The sequence below is a fragment of the Natrix helvetica genome, assembly GCF_964273705.1.
Source record: "Natrix helvetica genome assembly, chromosome: 1".
NCBI classification, from domain to species: domain Eukaryota; kingdom Metazoa; phylum Chordata; class Lepidosauria; order Squamata; family Natricidae; genus Natrix; species Natrix helvetica.
In genome coordinates, this window is record NC_138548.1 from 343,108,117 (window position 1) to 343,122,145 (window position 14,029).

Consider the following 14,029-nt stretch of genomic DNA (forward strand, 5'->3'; position numbering starts at 1 on the left):
AATTTATTTTATTTTATTTTTTAATTATCTTAACGCAATCCTTGATCTAAAAATATATTGTTTGCAAAGGAAAAATAACTTAGGAAAACAATGCATTATTAAAATGTAAGGTCTAAAGAGTTAATTATTCAGTCTTATAATCAACAGAGTAGCAAATGCTTGACTCATAAACTAATTTCTTTGAGCTATCTTTTGAAAACAGCACTACCAGAAGTATCTTTTCTGCCCAAAACATAGTAAGATCCTTCTCACTCACTGTTTATATTATTCTGTCCTGCACTGAATTCTAGGCAGTTTCAAAGTTTTTCTTATGCATTTTTCATTTAAAAACTGTTGGAAAAACGAATTCTGCAATTTTATCTAGATTGGTCTTAAAAATCACTTTGACTGTACTATGTACCAGTATTAATTTTTGGAAAACTATGCCATTAGAAAAGTTTCAAAAACTGAGTTTCGTTTTGTAAATTGTAATGAGTTCATGGAAGTGACAACTATTACTGTTTTTTTAACCCAATGTTCATGGCAACCAAAAATTTCTTTTGCACATAACAACATCTAATCAGATAAAGTATAATTACTGGTACATATTTTCCAATTAAGACTTTGGTTTCATCACCAATTTTCTACCTCCTTTCCAATTTTATATAATTGTGAAGATAAATTTGGCAGAATCTGAAAGCTTATGCAAATATTTTGTGTTACTTTTATTAATATGGAATGGAATAATCACATGCTATTTTTGTACCTGCAGTTTACATAGTAGAATATGCAATAAAATAAACAAAAAGTGAATGTCTTTGTTAGCCAAATTTGATTTAGTTTTGATTTATTCCAAGATTTTAAATATGGGCTTGTAAATACTGTACTGTATTGCTGTGCTTGTTTAAGTTTTAAAACTTGCTAAACAGGTTTTCCAGGAGCTAATGTTGACTAAATAATTTAACCTGCACAACTTTGTACCTGTTTGGGGAATAAGCTTCATATAACTTAGCAGGATTTATTTTTAAATAAACATGGCAGCAGATAATTTTGATCGATATGTTTAAAAATAGATCTTCATGCAGTTTTCTTAGAAGTACATGCAAACCCCTGTGTATATCAGCATGTGTGTCTTTGCTGTGATGATGACTAAAGCCTTCAATCTTTGGATAATAACCCCAATTTCTTTCTTATATCTACTCATCTACAATCTAGATCAGTGTTTCTCAACCTTGGCAACTCTAAGATGTGTGGGCTTCAACTCCCAGAATTAAATAAAGTTGTCAAGATTAGGAAGCCCTCATCTAGTTATACCTGATTTCAATGTGTTGTCCTGTAATGATTGTGCATTTTTAAAAAAAAGTATAGTAATAGATGCAATGTTAGAAAGAACAGGTTATTGTCCTACTCTCTGATTAACTGAATTAAGATGTACATTTGTGAGGAGAAACAGAGTAGCCCATTTACTTATTTATTTGCAAGTGTTTTAAGGTAACTTTATCAAAAATTAATTGATTAAAAATTAAAGGTCTACAAAAGCCCTATGTACGGTAGTTAGGTGTGTGTGTGTATTTGTTTTCATAGATTTTCACTGGTGTAGGTATGCTGGTTTGTTGTATTCGGGTCTTTTCCCGTGTAAGATTGAGATTGTCTTGGCAACGTTTCGGTGAGGTCTCACTCGCCATCTTCAGGCTGGTGTTTATATATAATAAAGAAGTTTTCACTAATTTTTGGAACAGTTGCTGATCTTATTTCTGGGGGGAATCGTTTCCATTGGAGGGAAGCTCCAGAAAATGACGCTGGCTATGGAGTACCTTTCTAACATACTTCACAGGGTACAGAGACTCTGAACATGCTTTCTCTTCTAGTATAACTTTGGATAGGCAGATCCTACTCAGAGCAAGTTGCCCCACAGATATCAGGTCCCAAACAAACTCTGCCTTTGGGCCTCAACATTGTTCACAAGTAGATAAGTCACATGGCTTGTGTTGTGATGCACGTTTCACTATTTGCCCATATATGGATGCCTATGCAATTGCTTTCTCGTGCTCTCTCTGTCCTTTTTACTATAACTTCAACTATTTCTTACTATCTCTCTTTGTCTGTGCTATGGAACCTGACATACTTATTTCTAATAATGTTTCCCTATGAATAATTATAACAGGTGTTCTATCAAATCAGATTTTTATGCACTTCCACAATGCTATTGATTGACTGAATACTTGGTGTTTGTTGAATTAAGGTCCACATCATCCTTGGCAGTGTAGTCATCATAATCTTACGTATTATTTGAGAGCAGGTATGATCCAAATAGAAGATTCTTGGAGAACAAAGAAGTTTTTCAGAACCTCGGACAGCGTTTCCCTGCCAAGAAAGTTTCTTGCCCTTCCTCTGAGCTATTGTTTTTTTTGTCAAGGAGAGCCTCAAAGGAAAAACATGTAATCAGTTGTTCTCTCTCTGGTGTATTGCCTGTGCTTGAGAGCATATACTGCATCTTGTACGACATTGAGGTTCTTGGAGAGAAGCTAGCTGAAAAGGTTTTTGCGTTCTGCAATCTGGTTTCACATATCACACTAAACTATGGTTCATTTGAATACTGTTTATTAGATCAACAATAAAGGTCAAGTTCACACACATTCAGCCATAAATAATGGCTTATCCATCATAATAGCTAATTTCACAAAAGGCTAATAGCAAAGCATTTGCAAAAAATCTTGCCAAGAAAACCGCAAGGACTAATCTAGACAGTCTCCAGGAGCCAAGATTGACTTGAGACACACAACCCACAAACATCTTCCATATTAGAGTCATGTCTACTGCCTGCTTCAGGAGATGGTGATGCAGTATCTAACTTATTTACAGACTGGAGAATTAGGGGTGGAATCAGCAGTGGCACAGTTGGTAATTTAATTTATTGGGGAGGTCTTGCATTACTTAACCACTATTTATTTATTTATTTATTTATTTATTTATTATTTATTTATTTATTTATTTATTTGACTTATCAGTTGCCCCCTCTCCGCAAAGGGACTCGGGGCGACGTACAATCAAAACAGATATATAGATGTGGCATGGAGGAGGTGACATCAGTGTTTAACAAATAAGATTCAAATAAAAAGCCACTAGGTTAAAATAAATTGCAATAAATTAAAACAGTTAAAATAGTTTAAAACCCCAAAATTTACATTTACCATAATTAAAAATTGCCAGGGAGGTTAGAAAGTTCTAGTTAAGCCAGGCCGGCTAGTTGGAACAGGTGGGTCTTGAGTTTCGTGCGGAAGGAGCGGAGATCGGTCGTTATCCTGATGTCTGGGGGGAGGTCATTCCAGAGGGCTGGGCCCATCACAGAGAAGGCCCTACTCCTGGGTGCCGCTAATAGAATAACTACTGGCAATACAGCTATATGATGAACAAGTGTTTAATAGGTTTTCCAAAAGGGCTCTACCAAATGACCCTTCCGAATTCAAGAGCCCAAGGCATCGTCTACAGTTTGCAACATCAGTGGGAAGAAATATGCCTTATCTTATAGGAATATGAGCCGTATATTCAAGAACTCTGGTAGCTTCTCCCTTGGGTTTTCTTTCCCTTTTCCTAGCACAATTGTTTTATTTAGATATTTAGATATTTCTTTATTTGAATTATAACAACCAGTTTGAGGGGGGCAGTTGTTATTTTCATTTGAGGTTATAAAAAAATAAAATTACTTTTAAGCCCGTGTATGCCTACTTAGGAGTCAAATATGCATATTGGGAAAAGCAAGTTCGGGTGAACAAATGCATTGTATTTTACAGATATTAACATTTTCGATTACTTGACAATGGAGGATATGGGGAAATCTTTTTTTTTTTTAATTCTGTCACTTTCCTTAACCTCTTACAATCTCTTTTCAAATGAAGGAAAGTTTGAAAACTTATTTTTAAAAAATATGCAGGTTAATCTATATGCTTTGGTTAAGGTTCAACTTAAATATGGATAAATCTGAGTGTGCTGATCAAATTCTTCTAAAATACTGAATTGGTGCAAGATCACCCAGCTGGCTTTGTGCCTCAGCTGGTACTAAAAGTAACAGATTCCTAGTTTCTATTGTGGTCCCTTAACTACTAAACCAAACTGGCATGTCATCTCTCTCTAGATGGGGAAAAATACAGACTTTAGTAATAGCAATAGAACTTAGACTTATATACTGCTTCACGGTGCTTTACAGTCCTCTCTAAGCGGTTTACAGAGTCGGCGTATTGTCCCCAACAATCTGGGTCCTCATTTTACCCACCTCGGAAGGATGGAAGGCTGAGTCAACCTTGAGCCTGGTGAGATTCGAACTGGCAAATTGCAGGCAGCTGGCAGGCAGCAGAAGTAGCCTGCAGTACTGCACTCTAACCACTGCGCCACCATGAGCTGTTAATAGTTTGGCTCCTATTTAGAATTATTTAACTTCCATAGGCCTGAGGATGTCTATGCACATAAAGCTGAAACTTCCTTCTGCATGAAAATAAATTGTAGGGGGAAAATCAATTTCCTCAATGGACTTTTAACTGAGTTCCAAGAGAGGAGCTAAAAATAGTCATGCAAATACAGGTAGTCCATGACTTACGATCACATTGGAGCCCAGCATTTCTGTTGTTAAGTGAGACATTTGTTAAGTGTGCTTTTCCCCATTTTACAACCTTTCTTGCCACACTTGTTAAGTGAATCACTACAGTTGTTAAGTTAGTAACCTGGTTGTTACATGAATCTAGCTTTCCCCATTGACTTTGCTTGTCAGAAGGTTGCAACAGATGATCTCATGACCTTGGCATGCAGCAACTGGTTATAAATATGAACCGGTTGCCAAGCATCTGAATTTTGAACACGATTATGGGGATGCTGCAAAGTTTCTAACTGAAAAACGGTCACGTCACTTTTTTCAGTGTTGCTGCAACTTTGGTCACTAAATGAACTGTCGTAAGTTGAGGACTACCTGTAGTTCCAAATTACTCTTAAAAAGACAACAACCAAGCAGTGTACTATCTTCACCCATTGAGCGGTTTTAAATACGTTTTCTTCTTATAGTTATTATATACACGTAGTATATATACTATAATATATATAATATAGTATTATAGTTATTATATATGCATACTTATATACATGTGCCTAGCACACCAGTGTGCCTAAGGTCCCTGTCCTGCTGTCCTCATTTATTTGTACCCATTTTCTGTGTTCCTATTCATGTTTATTCTTATTCCTGTTATCTTATACATGAGTGACTAAATAAATAAATAAATATAAAATAAACTTTGTCCTGCTGGCTATGTTGGCTAATAAATAGGAAGTGAGATGTCCAGCTTGTGTCCTGGCCCCTTCTTCGTGGGGTGCCACAGGGCTCAATGCTCCTTTTCTAACATCTACATGAAACCTTTGGGCAAGGTCATCCATCACTCTGGGTCAAGGTATCAGCAATATGCTGGTGATACTCAGTTTTCTATCTCTGAAATGAAGTGAGGGATATAGTGAGGGATCCTTTCACAGTGCCTGGAGGTTGTGGGTGATGGATGGAGAACAACTGAATGATGATAAGGCAGAATGGCTGTGACTGGGGCCCTTCTGTATCCAGGAATTTACCCTTTTTGCCCCTGAATGGGGTTGCACCATCCATATGGTGGAGAGAAACCAGGGGTGAAATTCAGCAGGTTCTGACAGGTTCTGGAGAACTGGTGGCAGAAATTTTGAGTAGTTTGGAGAACCAGCAAATACCATCTCTGGCTGACCCCGGAGTAGGGTGGGAATGGAGATTTTGTAATATCCTTCCCCATGAGTGGGGTGGGAATGGAGATTTTGCAATATCCTTCCCCTGGAGTGGGATGGTCAATGGAGATTTTGCAGTATCCTTCCCCTGGAGTGGGGAGGGAATGGAGATTTTGCAGTATCCTTCCCCTGGAGTGGGGAGGGAATGGAGATTTTGCAGTATCCTTCCCCTGGAGTGGGGAGGGAATGGAGATTTTGCAGTATCCTTCCCCTGGAGTGGGGTGGTCAATGGAGATTTTGCAGTATCCTTCCCCTGGAGTGGGGAGGGAATGGAAATTTTGTACTATCCTTCCCCTGGAGTGGGGTGGTCAATGGAGATTTTGTAGTATCCTTCCCCTGGAGTGGGGAGGGAATGGAGATTTTGTACTATCCTTCCCCTGGAGTGGGGTGGTCAATGGAGATTTTGCAGTATCCTTCCCCTGGAGTGGGGAGGGAATGGAAATTTTGTACTATCCTTCCCCTGGAGTGGGGTGGTCAATGGAGATTTTGGGGAGGGAATGGAGATTTTGCAGTATCCTTCCCCTGGAGTGGGGAGGTAATGGAGATTTTGTACTATCCTTCCCCTGGAGTGGGGTGGGAATGGAGATTTTGCAGTATCCTTCACCTGGAGTGGAGTGGGAATGGATATTATGCAGTATCTTTCCCCTGGAGGGGGGTGGGAATGGAGATTTTGCAGTATCATTCCCCTGGAGGGGTTGGGAATGGAGATTTTGCAGTGTCCTTCCCCTGGAGTGGGGAGGGAATGGAGATTTTGCAGTATCCTTCCCCTGGAGGGGGGTGGGAATGGAGATTTTGCAGTATCCTTCCCCTGGAGGGGTTGGGAATGGAGATTTTGCAGTGTCCTTCCCCTGCCATGTCCACCAAGCCACGCCCACAGAACCGGTAGTAAAAAAAATTGAATTTCGCCACTGAGAGAAACCATATATTTATCATGAGTATAATAATGCTTCTCTTTCAATTCCAACCTGTTTGGGCTGAAGCTTCATTTCTCCACTGCATGGGAAAAACCTACTGTGGAAAGTCTGCCTTTGACATCAAAAGATTCACCTAGGTGAAAACACTCATATATGAGTCTAGACTGGAGAAAAAGCTTCCACAAAACTACAAACAAGGAAGATACTTCACAAGTGCAGTGAATGTGGAGAAAGCTTCAGCCAGACTTCCTTGAGTGACAAGACATTTTTTGGGAGAACCAGTTTAGTGTAGTGGTTAAGGTGTTGGTCTAGAAATCAGGAGACAGGGAGTTCTAGTCCTGCCTTAGGCATGAAAAACTGGCTAGGTGACTTTGGGCCAGTCATTGTTTCTCAGCCCAACTCATCTCACAGAGTTTGATGTTGTAGGGAAAACAGAAGGAGGCAGGAATATTGGTATGTTTGCCACTTTGAGTTGCATGTGGGGGGGAAAAGGCAGGGTAAAAATCTAAAAACAAAAATCAGGAAGGAAAAAAATGCAGACAGTTGTAAAAAAAAAGTTCTGTGGTTGAACTGGAAGGTTAATCAGATCATCATTTCCCCATGCTGTCATTTGTCCCTTTTCACCCATTGTGGCTTATGCCTCATTATCTCCCATTAAAGAAGCATCAAAAGACATCAAAGCTTTCTTCCAATGCCAGGAAAAGGCACAACTGTTTAAAGAAGTTGCAGACACGCCTTTCCAGTCCTATCTCAATGTTCTGAAGTCCCTTTTGGCCTTCTAATCCCAAGCCCTATTAAGAGAACCAGCAACATTTTAGAGCTACTAATAAATTACTAGCCTTAGTAACCTGCAGCTCCTCCCTGTGGTGACTGATCTGCCCCTTTAGCATGTTTTCCCCTACTGGTTGTAAAGCACCAGCAATGAAATGATATAAAATGCTTCCTTCTGAGTAGAGGCACTTGCACCTCTTAGCAAACTCCATGGTGCTCACACCTAGACAATTTGCCAAATTAAATTGCATTCTCCATTCTAACTACCCTCCCACTATATTGCACTGCTTAAACTCTCCATAGAGGCCCAAGACTTTTAAAAAACACCAGATTATTCAGGATATTTCCTTTGGGACCTTACATTTCTGTGAGTTTTCTTTAAGAGTTTTCACTTTAAGTAATAGATCACCTAGAAAAGGTTTTTTTTTTAAAGAAACTCCCCACCACTATTGAGACTCCACCCAAGGTAGGACACCTATATAGCTGACCTCTCCCTAGGGTGGGGCCTGTTTCAGAGGAGCCTTGGTGGATACTTCAAGCAAAGAAGCAGCCATGCTGGATTAAAGTAGTTAAGGTGTTTTGTGAGGTGCCTGAGGTGGTAGATGACCGTTATGTGAAACTGGGAATTGGGCATGGTGACTTTTCTTTTAAGAGCTGGGTGGTGGGTCGGAGCTGAACCTTAAAAATTGTTTTGTCTGTTTTCCCCTGTAACCAGGTTTAATTAATGAGCATTTCTGAAGAATTGAGGTTTGCTCCAACTATCCCGTGTCTTCCTCTTCTTCAGGAAGGCGCTGTTTCTTGTCTTTTACTTCTCTTTTAAGGAGTGTTTTTCTGCGGACCTGGGAATGTGTTGGCCCTACAGTTTGTGTTTTTGTTATCCCACAGATAAACGGGATTGTAGTCTAGACATCTGGGGATTATCACACTACGAAGAAATGCTACTTTAAGAGGGCTTTGTTTTTTCAACCCAAAGCAGGTGCAATTTTGTCTTAATTATTGGTGGGCTCCAGAGGCCTCTGACTGCAGATTCTACACTGAGCTGGGTAAGGGAACAGGTATCTTGCCAGGAGTAAATAATGTCGGGAGTAGATAGTCTGGAATATTTTGACTTGAACCTAGAGTAGAAAATAAATTCAGTGAAAGAAGGCAGCTGGCCCTAGTTCTCTAATATATGTGAAGATTCTTCCTTTCCCTAGCAAAAAGTATTTCACATTATATGATTACCTATGTGCTTGCAATTCTGTGTAAAGTTCTAGTTTCTGTGTCATATATCTTAAAAACATATTACAGAACTGGAAAGAAGGCAAACCGAGCAACCAAAATGAAGATGGGACTAGGTTCCTCTGTTAAAAGTAGACTGCAGCCAGCAATTGAGGCTTTGAAGGTTGGAACAAACAAAGGGAAGAGACTTTGGATGGACAGGCAGTCATAGACACTTGATCATTCAGTCGATATTTAGATTATGTGAATTTTTACATGTAGGGTATGGACAATTTGCATGCAGAATTTCTCTCAGAATGTTAGAATGTGGGATCACTTACTGAAGCTGACAGCAGAAGACTCAAAACAGATAGTGGAAACTGTGGGATTTGTAGCTTTCAGATATGAGGGTGGCACTTTTAATTAGAATTAGCTTTTGCAGGTTTTTTTTTTTATGCAATCAGACTATCCAGAATGTTTTTCTCTCTTTTCAGTGCAGGTTGAAGGCAGTTTATAGAAAAGTGTGCCTATTCCAGTCACCTATAGGTAAAGTTTTTTATGTATTAGTGGGTAAAGTTAATTTTGCATTTTCATAAAATCAGAGAATTGTAGAATTGGAAGAGACGCCAAGGATTATCTCTAGACCAAAAACTCTGCAATATGCAGGAAGCCAATTCATCTTTAGAGATGGTTAGTAGCCAGTCTCTTCTTGAAAGCCTACAGGCATGCAAAACACCCCAAGAATTGTTCCATTCTTGTACAGATATTACCACAGAAAGTTTTTCCTTATATTTAAATTAAATCTATGGTTTTTTTCAACTAATAGCCCTTGTTTCTAGCCCCAGTTTCTGTGGCCATGGAAAATAGTTCTTAACCATTGTTCCTATAGCTTTCTTTTATGCATGTGAACATGGCTACCACATCTACTCTCCATGTTTATTTTTCAGATTGAACACTCTAGATTCTATCAAATGTCTTCAAGGTTCTGTGCCATCTTCATTTACTTCCTCTGAAACCATTTACGGTAACTTGTCAGCTTTCTGCCAATGTTTTTATTTTATTTTATGTATTTGTTTTGTCAAGCGTGCATAAGATTTTAAATATACTGTAAGTATATACAAGATTATGAATACATGAAATGGATACGAATAAATAGGGACATTAGGACAGGGACAGTAGGCACATCGGTGCGCTTATGCACGCCCCTTACAGACCCATTAGGAGTGGGGTGAGGTCAACAGTAGACAGTCTAAGGTTAAAGTTTGGGGAGTTTGGGGAAGAAACCACAGAGTTGGGTAGTGCATTCTAGGCATTGACTACTCTGTTACTGAAGTCGTATTTTCTGCAATCGAATTTGGTACGATTTACTTTAAGTTTGTATCTCTTGTGTGCTTGTATATTGTTATGGTCAAATCTGAAGTAGTCATTGACAGGCAGAACATTGTAGTAGATAATTTTATGTACTATGCTTAGGTCAGACCGAAGGCGGCATGGTTCTAAGTTGTCCAAGCCCAAAATTTCAAGTCTGGTGGCATAAGGTATTCTGTTGCGAGCAGAGGAGTGGAGGACTCTTCTCGTGAAATATCTCTGGACTCGCTCAATTGTGTTGATGTCTGATATGCAGTGCGGGTTCCAGACAGATGAGCTGTATTCAAGAATTGGTCTAGCAAATGTTTTGTACGCTCTGCTTAGTAGTACAGTGTTACCAGAGAAGAAGCTACACAGGGTTAGGTTAACAACTCTTAATGCCTTTTTGGCAATGTTGTTACAGTGGCCCAGGATTGTACACAATAGTCATACGTTTCTCACCATGCCATGTAGAGAGGAACAATGACATTACAAATCCTCAATCCAAGACATTTTAAGAACGTTCCTTTAAAAAAAACTATAGAAACTAACTCCAGATAGCTTTTTTTTTTTTTTGCTGTAGGTTGGTACCTGAATTGCCTCGTGTTGATTTTCAGCCCCACATGGAGGCCCCAAGCAACGAAGCAACAGAGCCAGGAAAGTATAATGCTGGGACTAAAGCTGGTGTCCTTCCCATGATCCAGCCAACTCCCAGCAACTACCAGTGCCTTGAATGTGGGAAATACTTTCGACGGAACCTGAACTTGTTGACTCACCAGAGAGTCCACACTGGCGAGAGACCTTACCAGTGCCCCAAGTGCGGAAGGAGCTTTGCTCAACAGTCGAGTCTGACCATTCATCTGAGGATCCATACGGGGGAGACTCCCTACCCCTGTCCTCAGTGCGGAAGGTGCTTCCGCCAGAGCTCAAACCTCCTGAAGCACAAGCAGCTCCACGAAGGGGTGAGGCCTCACTTGTGCTCGGATTGCGGTAAATGCTTTGCTCAGCGCTCCAACCTGCTCACCCACCAGCGGATTCACACGGGGGAGATGCCCTTCCTCTGCTCTGAATGTGGGCAAACGTTCCGGCAGCACCGCAGTCTCCTTAGCCACCAGAGGTGCCACAAGGGAAATCTGTCTAATGGATATAATTGCCCTGAGTGTGGGAAAAGCTTCATACAGAACTCAGACCTGGTCAAACATCTGAGAGTCCACACGGGGGAGATGCCCTACAATTGCCTCTACTGCGGGAAGACCTTTCGATACGTCTCAAATCTCAATAGGCACAAGCGAACCCACACGGGGGAAAAACCCCATGCTTGCCGCCAGTGTGGGGAATGTTTCAGCCATCTGTCCAGCCGGAATATGCACGAGAGAATTCACACGGGGGAAAAGCCATTTGGCTGTGCTGAGTGTGGGAAGACGTTCATTTCCAGTTCTAAGCTTGCTCAGCACCTGCGGTCCCATGCCAAGCAGGTATCCCACATCTGCAGTACGTGTGGGAAAAGCTTTTGCCGCTATCCAAGTCTCCTTCAACACCAGCAACTTCACAAAGCTTGGCGATCACACTTGAGACAAAAAGGGGGACAAAGGGACTAACCGGGTTTGCTAGACTGCGCTCTGCACACCAACTGTTCTATCAGGTAACTTTGTATCTTTTGTTGTTGTTAGTTGTGAAGTCATGTCCGATCCATTGTGACCCCATGGACAACATTCCTCCAGGCTTTCCTGTCTTCTACCATCCTTTGGAATCCATTTAAGCTCACGCCTACTGCTTCAGAGACTCCATCCAGCCACCTCATTCTCTGTCGTCCCCTTCTTCTTTTGCCCTCAATCTTTCCCAGCATTAGGCTCTTCTCCAGTGAGTCCTTCCTTCTCATTAGGTGGCCAAAGTACTTGAGTTTCATCTTCAAGATCTTGCCTTCTAAAGAGCAATCAGGGTTGATCTCCTCTAGGACTGACCGCTTTGATCGCCTTGCAATCCAAGGGACTCGCATTCCAAGGGACTTTATATCTTAACGTGAGGAAATTTTTCCCCCCTATCTTGAGAAATTGCAACTCAAGGAATATGATAAGGAATTTTAAAGAGAATGTCCTGCTCATTCAAATGAGTTCCTTGGATGAACAGGAATGGGATTTCTGAGATTTTTTTTTAAATTAAAAGAATCTAAGAAAAGGGTCAAGTTCACAACTTACAACTTCACAACTCACAAGTGATAGAGCCCAAAGCGGCATTCAGATAGGTACACCCCCACCATCTAGTTTTCTGCCTTAGAGAAATAACGGTTGGTCTAGTTCAGTGGTGGGATTCAATTTTTTTAACTACTGGTTCTGTGGGCGTGGCTTGGTGGGCGTGGCAGGGGAAAGATACTGCAAAATCCCCATTCTCTCCTGATCAGCTGAGACTCCGGAGGCAGAGAATAGATGGGGGCGGGGCCAGCCAGAGGTGGTATTTACCAGTTCTCCGAACTACTCAAAATTTCCGCTACCAGTTCTCCAGAAATGATCAGATCCTGGTCTAGTTGGTTAAGGCTCCATGCTAGAAAGCAAGAGACTTGAGTTCAAATCCCTTGGCCATGAAAGCCATCCGGATAACTTTGGGTCTGCCATATACTCTTAACCCAGCCCACCTCACAGAGTTGTTGTTGTGGGGAAAATAGGAGGAGGAAGGTGTGTTGAATATGTTTACCATCTTGAGTTGCTTGTAAAAATAATAAAGCGGGATATAAACAAATAGCTCAATAATTTTTTTAAAAAAATACGACAGCGATCTATAATTCCGCAACTTTCTATGTCTTTTTCAGCAGAGGAGCGAAACCCAGGTTTGAGGAGATATTTTGTGAAGATGTGCTGGATTCTGCAGGTTTTGTAGTCTGTTCCTCCCAACCACCATCACTTTTGATAACTCTGTAAAATGAATACGTGCCTCCAGACAGGAATTTGGTGAGAACATTTGCAAATGGATCTAATTTACAGCAAATTCCCACTTCAGACAGAAGCAGTTCCTCAACTTCTTGCCTGCAATGAGAAAGAAAGAAACAAGAAAGAAAGAAAGAAAGAAAGAAAGAAAGAAAGAAAGAAAGAAAGAAAGAGAAAGAAAGAAAGAAAGAAAGAAAGAAAGAAAGAAAGAAAGAAAGAGGGCTTCCCAAAAGCAAACAAATGTTGACTTGCGTTGACCTGCTGAAATTATCCTTCAATGTCCTTTTTAACCCTGAAAAATGTTTTTAAACTCTTTAAATATGGGGTGGCTTAGAATGATATGATCAGTTAGGATGACTTTAGATGAATGATGCCATACCATATCCTAGCATTGACATTCATAGCCAGAGAAAAATCTGTTTTCTGTAATTGCATGAATACATTGTGCCTGGTTATGCATATGTATAAATATATATATGTATATATTCACAGTAATCTTTTTGTCTTACAAAATGTATGTTTTTGAATGTTTTGTTTATTAGGTATAAAACTGAAAAGCCCCATCAAGATAGTGCATACTTGAATGTTCAGAAATACTCATTTTGTTATTCCCATGGCAAAAAGCACTAAGGAGGATCCAGACTGCTGCCATGCTCGATATAATTATTAAGGAAATGTTGAAATTGTGTGTCACAGTGACTAAAGCTGCTCTCAGAAGAGCTGGGGAGAAACATAGTGCAACTCCATGAAAGGAAGTTCTGGTTCTTTTAAGAACTTCTATAAAAAGTTGAACGTTTGCCAAACATATTTAATCTGTAGATTAGTATTATACTCTTGCCTTGCTTAAAAGGAGATCAATTGCTGCTTTTTTCTTAACTCTTTTCATTTTCCTGCAGAAATAAATGGAAAAATTAAAAGAGTATTTGTTTCTTGTTAAACCTACAGGAGAGAGTGTGTCTATCAAAACAAACAAAAAACCCACTATATTTTTGGCTAAGCAGTATAGAGACAAATTGTGCCATACAAATCATAATGATTTTTTGTATAACCGATAGCAATAGCACTTAGACTTTTATACCGCTTTACAGCCTCTCTAAGCAGTTTCCACAGTCAGCC

General features: G+C 40.1%; 1 protein-coding gene across 1 annotated transcript; it reads left to right on the plus strand.

Annotated features, from left to right (window-relative positions):
- The first annotated feature begins 8,023 nt into the window (after positions 1–8,023).
- Positions 8,024–13,818, plus strand: LOC309383400 (uncharacterized protein). Its single transcript, XM_081935896.1, has 3 exons — positions 8,024–8,043; positions 10,579–11,637; positions 12,799–13,818. Exon 2 carries the CDS (start codon positions 10,619–10,621, stop codon positions 11,591–11,593), a length of 975 nt encoding a protein of 324 aa, XP_081792022.1. The 5' UTR covers positions 8,024–8,043; positions 10,579–10,618; the 3' UTR covers positions 11,594–11,637; positions 12,799–13,818.
- The last annotated feature ends 211 nt before the right edge of the window (positions 13,819–14,029 follow it).